We start from the raw sequence: 15806 nt of genomic DNA, 5'->3' as shown, positions 1-15806 counted from the left end.
CTCCCTCTTACCTGGGACAGTGATGTAACAATACAACATAACAAAAGACAGCTACTTAAAATCTAGTTCAACATTGTTCAAAGTCAATAACAAATAAAAAATCGTGTCTAAGATTAAAATATCAATCAGTACACATCCAACATCAAATGTCTTCTTGTGGACTATTAGCATGTGAGCTATTAGGTTAAAATCTGGCTCAGGATTTTGGTCTAGTGCAAAAAAGGGTTCATATTCCTATCACATTGTCTACACATTAGCATGTTTCTGTCCTTAATATGCATTGAATTTGTCACTGGACATTAAACAGCCATCCATCATCATCATCATAATGTTATTATATTACATGTATTATAGATTGCAAACTCAGTTTTGAGCAAATATGGAATAATTCTGTAAATATAAAAAAGAAGCTGTGGTATGATTGCCAATGAGACAACTCTCCACAAGAGATCAAATGTAAAGAATTTTTCACTCCTTTTCACCCTGTTTTTTTTTAATGAATTTTAGGACCCCATCCATGGTAAGTCGGACCTTGGTGGTGCCTATGTAGGACCAACTCAAGATAATGTATATAGACTGGCAGAGGAATATGGGCTCCAGTTTTTTGACGTGAATGACAAGGAAAAAACAGTACTTAATTTCAAAGTAATTATGTTAATATATTTATATAGTAAATATTAAATTTCAGAATCTTTTGAACACCTTAACAGCGGTGAACAAATATTTAATTACCTTCAACTATTTGATTTAATCTGAAAACTAAACCTTATATAAAGATGGCAAATGTTATCATTGTTATTATTACAAATACAAAATATGCCATGAAATTTATACCATAATTCAAGTATAATTGTGTTTTTTTTTAAAATGAAGGCTTTCAGCAACTTCTAAAAATGGCCATATTGAAATGGTAAGTAGCTGGTATACAATACAATAATACAATATGCTTTAATTAAAAAAACACTCCGTCACATTGACATGTGAAACAAGAGGTAAATATATACAAAATACAATCACATACAATCATAGAAATAAATAGAACAACTTAAAAATGAAATATATTAATAATTACTTTACTTTATAATATTTTCGTATACCAGTTAGGCCTTGCTGTCATAAACATTTGGAGTACGATTATCTTACTCAGATTCAGAATTCAACCGATCAAAATACTGGATTTGATGTTTAATTTTATACTCAAGTTTTATGATCAAGGGCCAAGATGTTTTCTTTATTGACCTTTGAACTTTGGTTGATAACTGTTTCATTGCTAATCATATTACTTCTTTTTATTTTAACAGAATTGTTGGTACAAGTATAATGGAGTTATACCACCTGTGACAAACCCATTTGTTTTATTAGATTTAAACCATGCAATTAGAACCATAGAATCCATGGCAATCCAGGTGTGTAGATAAACACGTTTTTTCTTTTTCTTTGTTAATTGTAGTGGGCTTGCAGAAATTTTATTAGTCAATTGCATTATTTTAATGTTCTGTTTTGACAAAATTTATGGCCCATGTGTGCTGATGTTATTATGCAGTTTTTGATAAAGTTGAAGTCCAATCAACTTGAAACTTAGTACACATGTTCCCTATGATATGATCTTTCTAATTTTAATGGCAAATTAGTTTTGACCCCAATTTCACGGTCCACTGAACATAGAAAATGATAGTGCCAGTGGGGCATCCTTGTACTATGGACACATTCTTGTTTTATTATTTATTATTACTCTGTGGTATGAAATTTTTTTTTTAAATCACAAAAAAGATGAAATGATTTTTCTATTAAAGGGGCATTAGCTACAAGATAGAAAAAAAAAAAGATTTTTTTGTTCAATCATTAATGAAAGTGAAATAGTGAAATAATACGGTAATTCGCTTTTAGCAGCCAGTTTGGTTTTCTCCGTAATAAAGACAACACAAATGTTTCTGAATTTACAATATAAGTGAACACAGTTTACCTGAACAATATTCTAATGTATGGGTATAGTAAGAGGGATCACTAAAATGTTAAGTACTAATGCCTTTCCATTACCTACCCCACCCCATCCCAATCCCATCCCCATCCCATCCCCATCCCATCCCCTCTCCCTACCCTCAATCCAGACCCATAACAAAAACAGATGAAAAACAATAATAATGTAATAAATCATGAAAATTTCTATATTTGTTGAAACAATATTTCAGGGCCCTTTATAGCCAACTATACGGTATGGGTTTTTTCTCATTGTTGAAGGCCGTACAGTTGCCTATAATTGCTTACATCCACTTTATTTGAACTTTGTTGGATAGTTGTCTCATTGGCAATCATATCACATCTCCTTATTTTTATAATGAAAGTGTAAGGGATTATTTTGTCAAGAAAAGTAAGGCAAAAATAATTAATTTGGAAGAATTGGAAAATGTGGTAGATCTTCAATATATAGACTTATTGAAGAGCCTTTTATTTTTGATATATTCATGCAAAACAATTGGGCTTTAGTGTCACTTGACAGAGTTCAGCTGTGGTGACACATTAGGGATCACTTCTATTGTCTTGCTTTGTTGTTGTCTGCATTACACTTTGTTAAAAGTGTTAATCCTTGATAACTGCTTAACAGAATTCCATCAAACTTTCACAGATTCTCCTTCAAGACATGAAGTTGAACAACACTTATATCCTATTTTTTTTATATCATGATATGAGTGATACATTGAGGTTTCCATACCAAAACATAGACTTATCATTTCTGCTTATATCAGTTTGTTAATGAACTTTACCATGTCTGCTTGTGTTATTTGGAGACAGCAGGCTACAAAAATTTTCCTTTAGCTTGTAACACTAAAACTTTTTTATGCCCTGCCTACGATAGTGCTTGGGCATTATGTTTTCTAGAATGTGTGTCCATCATTCCGTAAGTCGTGTCCCGGATTATCAGGTAAGACTAAGTCTTTAGGTTTCAAGGTAGTTTTATACCAGGGCTTCCAAAATTATTTTTATGCAGCCGGACATTTTATATATTATCCCGATTTTAAACCTTTAAGACAAAATAAACAAAAGGCAATTATGGTAATCAGTTGCCGAGTTGGCCATCCCAATGATTGACATTAAAAAAAAACGATATTAAACTTTCAAATTTGAAGTTCTGACGTAAACTGTTAAATTGGCAGTGCATCATTCGAAGTGTGCAACATCAGCGTACTTATATCTGCCTTACACTCTTTATTTGTGCAAAATAACGTTGTCAACAACTTTACTTCCGTTTTTAAATCGGTTAAAAATACCGGATGTTATCTTGACAATGGTAAAACATGTACCAGAGACCGATACGTAAATTCCGTGTACGTTTGCAAAGCATGAATGAGTGTAAGTAGCTCTTTCTACGTTATTTCTTCAAGAATATATTCGAAATAAACTTGAGATAAAGGTATCAATGACAATTTAAGCATTTTTTGAAGAAATTAGGATGCATAATTAAATGTCACACCTGTGCACACGTGTACTAGTTCAAACAGAGACATGTCTCCGGTTCAAACAACGTGGTTATGACGATTTTTTATTTTCACCTTTTTAATTTTTTCGTCAAATCATATTTGTAAGCGTATTTCTGATAATTTAAATCTTTATGACTAAATTAATTAGATGCAAACTGTGAAATGTAAGAAAATAACTTTGAATAGACCGATCAATGTCCGGTTCAAAATAATTTACCTGTCACCTGAACAGGTAAATTTCAGCTGTTCGACAACTAATTAGCCTTGATTAAAATCAGAAGGTATTAAAGTAGGGGTTTGTTTTGATAGTACTTAATGATCATGTCACTTTTATGACCGGAAATGTGTGGCTGTTAAAGGCAAAATGTTGGGTCAAAAAGATCACAAATTATGTTAAAATGACCGTCTCTTAAGAAAGCCTTGAAAACTAAAAAGTAGATGACCGTTTCATGCTTTTCCCAGCCGGACTTTTACCGGACATTATACAAATGTCCGGCATATATGACCGTTTTGGATGCCTTGTTTTATACCATGAAGTTGTGGTCACACCTACCAGAAACTTAGCACCTTTGTTCATTATGATGTGAAATTTTTAAATTTATGCCAAATTATGGTTTTGACCCAGATTTCATGGTTCACTGATCAGTTAGAGGTTTGGTTTAGGGTAGTCAACCATGAAATTGTGGTCACATCAACTGAAAACTTTGTACACATTATGATATTTACCAAATTAGGGTATTGACCCGGATTTCACTGTTCACTGAACATAAAATGTTATAGCACTAGTGGGTTATAGTGTTCTATGGACAAATATTCTTGGTAAATATAAAATTTATAGAAGTCCTTGCTAATCTATTCATGATATGTAATATATTAAATTGAGAATGAAAACGGGGAATGTGTCAAAGAGATAACAATCCGACCAAAGTGTAGAAAACAGCCCAAGGCCACCAATGGGTCTTCAACACAGTGAGAAAATCCCGCACCCCTAAGCGGGCTACAGTTGGCCCCTTAACAAAAATGTGTGCTTGTTCAGCGAAAATGGACTTCACACTAAACTCTGAAACATATAAATGAACCAAAATTAAAAAAACATACAAGACTAACAAAGGCCAGAGGCTCCTGACTTGGGACAGGACGCAAAAAGTCAGCGGGGTTAAACATGTTTTGTGAGATCTCATTCATCCCCCTCTACCTCTACCTCTAGTCAATGTAGAATAAACAAACACACGTACAGCAATACGCACAGTAAAACTCAGTTAAAAAAAAGTCTGAGTCTGATGTTAGAATAGGTAACAAAATAAACTAAGCAAAACGACAATGATACATAAATTAACAAAGGACTACTAGCAGTTATTGACATGCCAGCTGCAGACCTCAATTAAACTGATTGAAAGATTTATGTCTTCATCACATGAAAATCAAGCACAATCCCTCCCTTTAGGTGTTTAGTATCATACCATCATAAAATATACAAGAAGAACATAGTATATATATTTATCAAGTAGGCCTATAATTTTAGTACAAAATTATGATTTACAGGTACCTAAACATGCTCCTTGGTTGGCAAAGAAGGCTGAAGAATGGGACTGTATGACAGTTAAAGAATTCCTGGACAAAATTTGCTGGACACAGTAAGTAAAACAATAGTACTACTACAAGTCTGACAAGGGAATAAGTTATGTAAATAATTCCAACTACTACAAGTCTGACAAGGGAATAAGTGATCAGGTAAATAATTCCAGCTACTACAAGTCTGACAAGGGAATAAGTTATGTAAATAATTCCAACTACTACAAGTCTGACAAGGGAATAAGTGAGCAGGTAAATAATTCCAGCTACTACAAGTCTGACAAGGGAATAAGTGATCAGGTAAATAATTCCAGCTACTACAAGTCTGACAAGGGAATAAGTGATCAGGTAAATAATTTCAGCTACTACAAGCCTGACAGGAATAAGTGAGCAGGTAAATAATTCAGCTACTACAAGCCTGACAAGGGAATAAGTGATCAGGTAAATAATTCCAGCTACTACAAGTCTGACAAGGGAATAAGTGATCAGGTAAATAATTCCAGCTACTACAAGCCTGACAAGGGAATAAGTGATCAGGTAAATAAATCCAGCTACTACAAGCCTGACAAGGGAATAAGTGATCAGGTAAATAATTCCAGCTACTACAAGTCTGACAAGGGAATAAGTGATCAGGTAAATAATTCCAGCTACTTCAAGTCTGACAAGGGAATAAGTGATCAGGTAAATAATTCCAGCTACTACAAGCCTGACAAGGGAATAAGTTATCATGTAAATATTTCCAGCTACATCTCTCAACAACTTCCTGTTTAACAAAATATTTGAGCAGGGGTATCATCAGTGAGCAGTAGCTCGCAGTTTCACTTGTTCGTGATGCGTTGTGTTTTATTAGTAAATGGTTGTGTATTATTAGTGAATTGTTGTGTATTATTAGTGAATGGTTGTGTATTATTTGTGAAGCATTGTGTATTATTTGTGTATCTTGTCCTTTCAGATTTGCAAGAGACATTATAGATATATTTATAAAGGGATTATACTGTGTTGAGCCTCATGAATTATCCCTGTTATTTGCGTTATGGTATATTCATAGCGGAGGAGGTGTTGCCAAGATGTCTGACACAAGCGGAGGAGCTCAGGTCAGATATACTGGTTTTGCTCTCAAACATTTGTAGTTTGTTCAATTGAACATTCAGCTGATTCACTATATCGATCCATCTTTTATGGGAAAAATTTCAAATGAAAGGAAAGTTTTTGGCTTCCCATCTGAACCAAATTACTAAGATAGGAAAAGGTGCTTCCTTATATGCTTTCATAAAGTCAACACTGAGCTGGTTTTAATCTTTCTGTAAAGTGTGATTTCCTTAGCTCATCACTGAGTGTCGAGATGGAAACAGTAATAAAAGGAAATATGACATCCTAAATATTACTTAATACAAAATTAACTAAGTCAAAGATTCACTACAAAAGTTAGGACATTTTTATGTGAAGTATATATCTTAAGAGAAGTTCTTTATCCCATTTGAATATAAATTAAAAGTGAATATTATTGAGAAACAAACTTGTTAGTACTTTTACACTGTAAAGGGAAGTGAAGCAGTTTCAAATTTTGAGCTTGTTTTACTTAAAACAAGGAATAATTTTTGATTCTGGAAAATTGATAAGATATGTATGATGAAACTAACCTAATTCAGGAGGGTTAGCCATTCATGCATGGCTAAGGGGGTTAACTAGTTCATACTCAAAAATCAGTGAAGGTATAAACTTAAACCTTAGCCATGCGAGCATAGTTGGGTTAGTTTCCATCATATATTTCTTATCAATTTTCCAGAATTCAAAATTATTCCAGATTCATGTAGTTTTATAACACATCTCAAAATTACAAAATATGACATTTTTCAATGTTAATTGTATTGACTTTTCTAAACAGTTTCATAATAATTGTGCTTACAAAATAATATCATAAATCATAAATATCACAGAAGTTAATGGTTGAAATAATTCAAAGGTAGTTTCAATGCAATGCAATTTTTTGATTGGACAAGTTAAAATTTTCACAAACTAAAAACAAAAAATAGAATATGTCATGAACACTGGTTTTTAATAAATAATTCAAATTGTGTCTTATTGACCATGTTGACCACACTGACAATTTCAGTAATTTTTAGGTTGGTGAATTTGATTTTTTTTTAGCCTGCGACATTTTGTTGTGGAAAAAATGTGGCGGAAGAAAGACATAGCCATTGAACATGGCGATGGTGTTGTCAACATTTAGAATCAGTTTGTGCCTGTAGTGGTTCAAGTTTAAGTAGGCATCAATAATCTTCTCAAAACATCATAGAATTTATATAAAAATTGGTCAGCAGTTTTTTTATGATCAAAAGACAGAATCCAGAGTCAAATTTAGAATTTTTGTTTTTCCTTTTACTGTGTTTGACTGATAAATGTTTTTTTTTATTTTTTGTGCAGTTTATATTAAGATACACCTGTGGTTAAAGTTTTTTGTCGAGCCTGCACCATTTATTTTGCGAAACTGAGACATAGCGATCCTATATTCCGTAGTCCTCGGCGTAAACATTTAGGTTCAGTCTGTGGTTAAAGTTTTTGTCGAGCCTTCGACTTTTGTCGAAAAAGCGAGACATAGCGATCCTACATTCCGTCGGCGTCGTCGTCGTCGTCGTCGGCGGCGTCCACAAATATTCACTCTGTGGTTAAAGTTTTTGAAATTTTAATAACTTTCTTAAACTATCCTGGATTTCTACCAAACTTGGACAGAAGCTTGTTTATGATCATAAGATAATATTCAAAAGTAAATTTTGTAAAAAAAAAATTCCATTTTTTCCGTATTTTACTTATAAATGGACTTAGTTTTTCTGCCAGGAAACATTACATTCACTCTGTGGTTAAAGTTTTTGAAATTTTAATAACTTTCTTAAACTATCCTGGATTTCTACCAAACTTAGAAAGAAGCTTGTTTATGATCATAAGATAGTATCCAGAAGTAAATTTTGTAAAAAAAAAATTCCATTTTTTCCGTATTTTACTTATAAATGGACTTAGTTTTTCTGCCAGTTAACATTACATTCACTCTGTGGTTAAAGTTTTTAAAATTTTAACAACTTTCTTAAACTATCCTGGATTTGTACCAAACTTGGACAGAAGCTTGTTTATGATTAAAAGCTAGTATCCGAAAGTAAATTTTGTAAAAAAAAAATTCTATTTTTTCCGTATTTTACTTATAAATGGACTTAGTTTTTCTGCCAGTTAACATTACATTCACTCTGTGGTTAAAGTTTTTAAAATTTTAACAACTTTCTTAAACTATCCTGGATTTGTACCAAACTTAGACAGAAGCTTGTTTATGATTAAAAGCTAGTATCTAGAACGAAATTTTGTTCCATTTTTTCCGTATTTTACTTATAAATGGACTTAGTTTTTCTTCCAGTTAACATTACATACAGTCAGAGCTCTGACATAAACAAGTCAGAATAAAATGACTTCTTCAAGTCAGAAAGTGTTTTGAAATTCTGACCTGTACGCGTCAATTTTTGTTTTGCGTAGTTTTCACTCGAGTCCGTCAAACCAGAAGTTATTTTGAATTTGCCGCCGATCTACGACACATACGATCACGTGGTTTTTTGCAAGAGATCACGTGTTTGAGAGTCGTTGTTTTGGAAGTGTCTCGAACGAGAAGTCATTGAATATTATATTGATTATTTACGATTTTTAGTGAAAATCTAGGTCATTGTGGGCATTTTTAGAAAGGTAATTCATATTACCTCCGTATTTTCATGGGCATTTTTATATTTTTTGCCTATAAAGAAGTTCCTTGCAAGTGATTTTTTTGCTGTTTCATGAAGGCGCGCGACCTGTAAATACGGACGCGTGGTCTTTTAGATGACCTGGTGTTTGACAATTCTGACTTGTTCAGGTCAGAAAATGTTGTTATGATAATGAATTGTTATTTTCGGGAGATAACTCGTGTTGTCTTAAACAATATTAACATTATTAACCAGTCAGTGCAATTTAAAAAGTAAAATTATTGCTTCGAGCTGAACATCGTCACGTGATTTTTCTATTTTTAAACTCAATCACGAACTGATTTTTTAACCTTTCTGATTCGTTTCTCCCTATGAGAAAAACGATCATTGTGAATATTGATATGATGATAATGAAACGAAAATGGGAAAAATTTTAATAAAAGAAAAAGGAAGGGAGGGGTTTAACTAAAGAACCCAAGGGTTTTTTTTTTTTAATTTTTAAAGTTATAACTTGAGAACAATAAGTGATGCACACACCTGGTCTTCATTTAATATGATCATGGGACATGATAAAACAAATCAAATGAAATGTAGGGCAAGTCTCCAGGGATCACCCCTATCCCTGTCATTTCTCTATTCCTCTTTATAATGTCAAATTGATTTGAATGAAATATACCGGGCTAGTCTCCAGGTTTACCCCCACCCCCTGCCATTTGCAAATGTTCTTATATTTTGTAAACAGTAGAGATCCCCACCCCTAAACCATATATATTCTTGTATGGGACAATTGAACAAATCAAATGATATGTTGGGGAGGTCCCTGGGGGTCACCCCTACCCCTCCTGTTTGAAAACTTGTAAACGGTCGAGATCCCCACCCCTAAACCATATATTTTCTTGAATAGGACAATAAAACAAATCAAATGAAGTATAGGGGAAGTCCCTTGGGGTCACCCCCACCCCCTCCTGTGTGAAAACTTGTAAACGGTCGGGATCCCCACCCCTTAACCATATATATTCTTGTAAGGGTAAATAAGACAAATCAAATGAAATAAAGGTGGAGTCCCTGAGGGTCACCCCACCCCCTCATGTTTGAAAACTTGTAAACGGTCGAGATCCCCACCCCTACACCATATACATTCTTGCACAGGACAATAAAACAAATCAAATGAAATATAGGGGAAGTCCATTGGGGCCATCCCCATCCCCCTTTTTGAAATGTTCTGGATCACCACCCCTAAAGGTAAACCATATGATATTCCTGTTCGTCATTTCAAGAAGATTTGAATGACATGCAGGGTCAAACCCTAGGCGTCACTTATGCATATCACTTTACTAGACAAAACCAATTTGTACTGGAACTTGCCCAATGTCAGGCAACCATGGGAATGACGAATTATGGGAGCTTAAATTTGTTTGGGAGACTTCGTAACAGCATCCTGTTACAATTATTTCTTGTTTATTTTAATCTGCTGAGAGACCACCTTTACATATTATATTTATCAGTGTTTGTGCAAACAGAATTGTCTATTCAGTATTATTTTCCTCTCACATGCATCACATCTTATTAATTACATGGATAAAGGAAGATGTGGTATGAGTGCCAATGAGACAACTCTCCATCCAAGTTACAATTTATAAAAGTAAACCATTATAGGTCAAGGTACGGCCTTCAACACGGAGCATTGGCTCACACACGAACAGCAAGCTATAAAGGGCCTCAAAAAATTACTAGTGTAAAACCATTCAAACGGAAAAACCAACGGTCTAATCTATATGAAAAAAAAAAAAATTTTGGCATATTTGTTTTCCTCTGAAATTACACATCTATAATTCTTACCCCCAGATGCTTAGCCACATGAAGCATTTACCTCTTATTTGAGACATAGATAGTCTTTGTTTCTACAGAAGTGAGAAGAACATTGGAAGTCAGAATGTTCTGACTTATAAAAGTCTGAATGTTCTGACTTAATAAGGTCAGAAAGACTCAGAATGATCTGAAAATACTGACTTTTTTTAATGTTTAGAGTATTTTAGAATATGAATGCACTTGTCATGCTAGTACCATAAGAAACCCTGACAAGATTTTGTTCCCAAATAACAATTTTTTAAAGATATTGTGAATAACAAGTGTACAATGGAACATAAATTACAAAGTTATAAGTGTTGTGAAAAAAGCTATTTAAAAAAAAATCAATAGATAGTTATCTTTCAACTTTTACATGTATTTAAAAAACAGTGAAAATATTATGGATTATATGTACGGCTTCTTGAAGGACAACTTATTTTAAACATTCTTAATTATAATTAAATTTCCCCAACATTTTGCTTACAAACTCTTTAATTTCTAAAGTCAAATTGAAAGTTGTCTTCACAGATTCAATGTGTCTGAAAATGTTATATTGAAAAAACAATACTTTTATATCCTCAAATAAAATGGGTATACCATGAGTTTAATGGTCATGCAGATATGCAATCCAGGATGTTAACAATCAGAGTTTAGATTACAGTCATATAGTAATAGGCAGAGTTTTTCTTATATAATCAATAACCAGAGTAAAGATAATTGATTAATAGAGGTTTAGTTTAATATAAGTAATAAACAAAGCTAATTAATACACTTGCAATAACATACATGTAGTTAAATTAGTAAATACAGAATATTCATAAAAAATTCAGACAGAAATACTGTAATAGGTCAAGTCATTAGGGACGACATCAAAAGTTCAATATAGGATAAAAAACTTAATTCACATCACATAGTTTTTTCACTGACCCACCCATCCCCCCTCTTAACTTAATTTGGGAAAGATTGATTGACCAATATGGATTTATGTAAAATCGATTTTGGATAAACAAAACTTGCAGCAACTTTAACCCCACTCCCACCCCCAAACTATTTGATTTAAGTTTTTTTATCCTACATTGGTCTTTTGATGGCGTCCCTTAGAATGTGCTGACTTTGTACATGTTGTAGTGATAGTTATGGCACCCATACAACATATAGGAATCAGTCAAAAGGAGAGAAAAATTCCCGAAATTTGTCACATAGTGACATTTGTGAGTCGGAATAACAAAATATAGACTCATTAATCTCTCCATCTTTTCAAAAATTATGAACCAGATTTTATGCATATCCATTTAGTTTTTGACGGACTCTTTTAAGTCAGAACATGATTTGACCTGTTTGAGTCAATTTGCAGAACAAAATTTCCAATCAAAGCTATGTGTTCTTCCTCTTAGCCCCCTTCTGAATCTGCCACTGTTGAGTTTATTAATTGATTTTTCCATACATTATCATTAATATCAAATGGCAATGCCTGACTTAATAATTTCAATAAATTTAGTTTTTTACTAATTTTTTAAAGTCAGAACATGACTTGACCTGTTTAAGTCAATTTGCAGAACAAAATTTCCAATCAAAGCTAGGTGTACTTCCTTTAAGCCCTGCAATGCCCGGCTTAAATATTTCAATAAATTTATTTTAGTTTTGGACTGACTCTTTTAAGTCAGAACATGATTTGACCTGTTTAAAACAAAATACATTTAATATTGAATATACCAAATAAACTTTTTTATTGTCCTCATTATTGTGACTTATGGGGACTTTATTCTCTCTGTCTTTTATCTGGCTCACCCATACATTTTTAAATCAATATGACAATACTATACTTAAAAGTTGTAATAAGTTTAGTTTTGTTTGACTCTTTGAAGTCAGAACATGATTTGACCTGTTAAAGTCAGTTAACAGAACAAAATTTCCAATCAAAGCTAGGTGTACTTCCTTTAAGCCCTGCTTCTGAATCTGCCATTTTCGAGTTTATTATTTGATAAGTTTTTAGAACAATTAAGTCAAATGGTTATTTATTTTAGGGGATCTTACATATATTTCCTGTGTCTTTTATCTGACGTTCCCATACATTCATTAAATAACATATGGCAATGCCCAGCTTATATATTTCAATAAATTTATTTTAGTTTTGGACTGACTCTTTTAAGTCAGAACATGATTTGACTTGTTTAAAACAAAATACATTTAATATTGAATATACCAAGTAAACTTTTTTATAGTCCTCATTATTGTGACTTATGGCTACCTTATTTCCTCTGTCTTTTATCTGGCTCACCTATATATTTTTAAATCAATATGACAATACTAGACTTAAAAGTTGTAATAAGTTAAGTTTTGTTTGACTCTTTGAAGTCAGAACATGATTTGACCTGTTAAAGTCAGTTTACAGAACAAAATTTCCAATCAAAGCTAGGTGTACTTTTTTAAGCCCTGCTTCTGAATCTGCCATTTTCGAGTTTATTATTTGATAAGTTTTTAGAAACAATTAAGTCAAATGGTTATTTATTTTAGGGGATCTTACATCTATTTCCTGTGTCTTTTATCTGACGTTCCCATACATTCATTAAATAACATATGGCAATGCCCAGCTTATATATTTCAATACATTTATTTTAGTTTTGGACTGACTCTTTTAAGTCAGAACATGATTTGACCTGTTTAAAACAAAATACATTTAATATTGAATATACCAAGTGCACTTTTTTATAGTCCTCATTATTGTGACTTATGGCTACCTTATTTCCTCTGTCTTTTATCTGGCTCACCTATATATTTTTAAATCAATATGACAATACTAGACTTAAAAGTTGTAATAAGTTAAGTTTTGTTTGACTCTTTGAAGTCAGAACATGATTTGACCTGTTAAAGTCAGTTTACAGAACAAAATTTCCAATCAAAACTGGTCTTTTCCTCTAAGCCCCCCCCCCCCCCCCCCCCCCCCAAATCTGAATCTGCTACTGTTGAGTTAATTAATTGATAAGTTTGTTTAGAAACAATGCAGTCAAATGGTTTTAAAATAATATTTTTTATAACCAAAAGTTCCATTTGTTAACTTAACAGAAAAAAAAGTCATAAAAATGCAGAAATAGAATAAAATTTTAAGATAATTTGATGAAATTTGTAAACAAAATACATTTGAATATTAAATATACCAAATAAACTTTTTTATAGTCCTCATTATTGTGACTTTATTATTGGGTGTCTTTTATCTGATTTTCCCATACATTCTTAAATGCATATGACAATTCCAGACTTACAAGTTGCAATAATTAGTAAAAGTATAGTTTTTGACTGACTCTTTGAAGTCAGAACATAATGTGACTTGTTCAAGTCAGTTTGCACAACAGGATTTACCTCAATGAAATATTAAGATATCAAATATATACCAAATTAACTTTTATATAGTTCTAAAAATTGTGACTTAATATTTGTGATCTTTTTTCCTACTTGTATCCATACATTCTAACAATCACATCACAATCATGACAATGCCAGACTGTTACAGTTGCAATCCATTTAGTGTTTGACAGACTCTTATAAGTCAGAACATGATTTGACCTGCTTGAGTCAGTTTACAGAACACAATTTCCAATCAAAGCTATGTGTTCTTCCTCTTAGTCCCCTTCTGAATCTGCCACTGTTGAGTTTATTAATTGATAAGTTTTAAGAAACAATTAAGTCAAATGGTTATTTATCTTAGAGGATCTTGCATGTATTTGAGGTCAGAACATGATTTGACCTGTTAAAGTCAGTTTACAGAACAAAATTTCCAATCAAAGCTAGGTGTACTTCCTTTAATCCAAGAAAGTCCTTGCTTTCAGACTTAAATATTTCAATAAATTTATTTTAGTTTTGGACTGACTCTTTTAAGTCAGAACATGATTTGACTTGTTTAAAACAAAATACATTTAATATTGAATATACCAAGTAAACTTTTTTATAGTCCTCATTATTGTGACTTATGGCTACCTTATTTCCTCTGTCTTTTATCTGGCTCACCTATACATTTTTAAATCAATATGACAATACTAGACTTAAAAGTTGTAATACGTTTAGTTAGTCAGAACATAATGTGACTTGTTTGAGTCAGTTTGCACAATAGTATTTACCTCAATGAAATATTAAGATATCAAATATATACCAAATTAACTTTTATATAGTTCTAAAAATTGTGACTTAATATTTGTGATCTTTTTTCCTACTTGTATCCATACATTCTAACAATCACATCACAATCATGACAATGCCAGACTGTTACAGTTGCAATCCATTTAGTGTTTGACAGACTCTTATAAGTCAGAACATGATTTGACCTGCTTGAGTCAGTTTACAGAACACAATTTCCAATCAAAGCTATGTGTTCTTCCTCTTAGTCCCCTTCTGAATCTGCCACTGTTGAGTTTATTAATTGATAAGTTTTAAGAAACAATTAAGTCAAATGGTTATTTATCTTAGAGGATCTTGCATGTATTTGAGGTCAGAACATGATTTGACCTGTTAAAGTCAGTTTACAGAACAAAATTTCCAATCAAAGCTAGGTGTACTTCCTTTAATCCAAGAAAGTCCTTGCTTTCAGACTTAAATATTTCAATAAATTTATTTTAGTTTTGGACTGACTCTTTTAAGTCAGAACATGATTTGACCTGTTTAAAACAAAATACATTTAATATTGAATATACCAAATAAACTTTTTTATAGTCCTCATTATTGTGACTTATGGGGACCTAATTTCCTCAGTCTTTTATCTGGCTTACCTATACATTTTTAAATCAATATGACAATACTAGACTTAAAAGTTGTAATACGTTTAGTTAGTCAGAACATAATGTGACTTGTTTGAGTCAGTTTGCACAACAGTATTTACCTCAATGAAATATTAAAATAATAAATGTTTTGCTCTTAATACATTTAGCTTAAAGTGGATGAGAATATATCTTTTATTAACATAGTCTTATCATGAATAAGTGTCTTGTTTTTCCTTGGAAGATTTGAAGTATTGTCATGTAATGTATCCAATATTGTATTTTGTAAATCTTTTGATATTCAGAAAATTGTATGATCCATTTTTTCTCACCTGGTTTTTCTTTGTATTTTGAAATAATTGAAAGTGATGAGATAAATATATTATGTTTAGATTCTGGAAAGGAGAAGGTATGATGTCAGATGAGCCCCACTTTTTAAAACTCTTTAA

At 32.2% G+C, this 15806-nt stretch overlaps 1 protein-coding gene across 2 annotated transcripts in view; it reads left to right on the top strand.

Moving 5' to 3' along the window:
* LOC127727857 (amine oxidase [flavin-containing]-like) overlaps positions 1–15806 on the top strand; it is a 115772-nt gene that overhangs the window by 13193 nt on the left and 86773 nt on the right. For both annotated transcript variants that reach the window (XM_052234975.1, XM_052234976.1), the window contains exons 3-6: positions 508–645; positions 1302–1406; positions 5019–5110; positions 6001–6142. In XM_052234975.1, coding sequence (XP_052090935.1) covers positions 508–645; positions 1302–1406; positions 5019–5110; positions 6001–6142 — 477 coding nt within the window. The remainder of the gene's footprint in view (positions 1–507; positions 646–1301; positions 1407–5018; positions 5111–6000; positions 6143–15806) is intronic.

Source organism: Mytilus californianus, unplaced genomic scaffold, assembly GCF_021869535.1.
Source record: "Mytilus californianus isolate M0D057914Y unplaced genomic scaffold, xbMytCali1.0.p SCAF_2, whole genome shotgun sequence".
NCBI lineage: Eukaryota > Metazoa > Mollusca > Bivalvia > Mytilida > Mytilidae > Mytilus > Mytilus californianus.
Note: the sequence above shows the minus strand (reverse complement) of the source record. Positions and strands in the feature narration are given on the sequence as shown.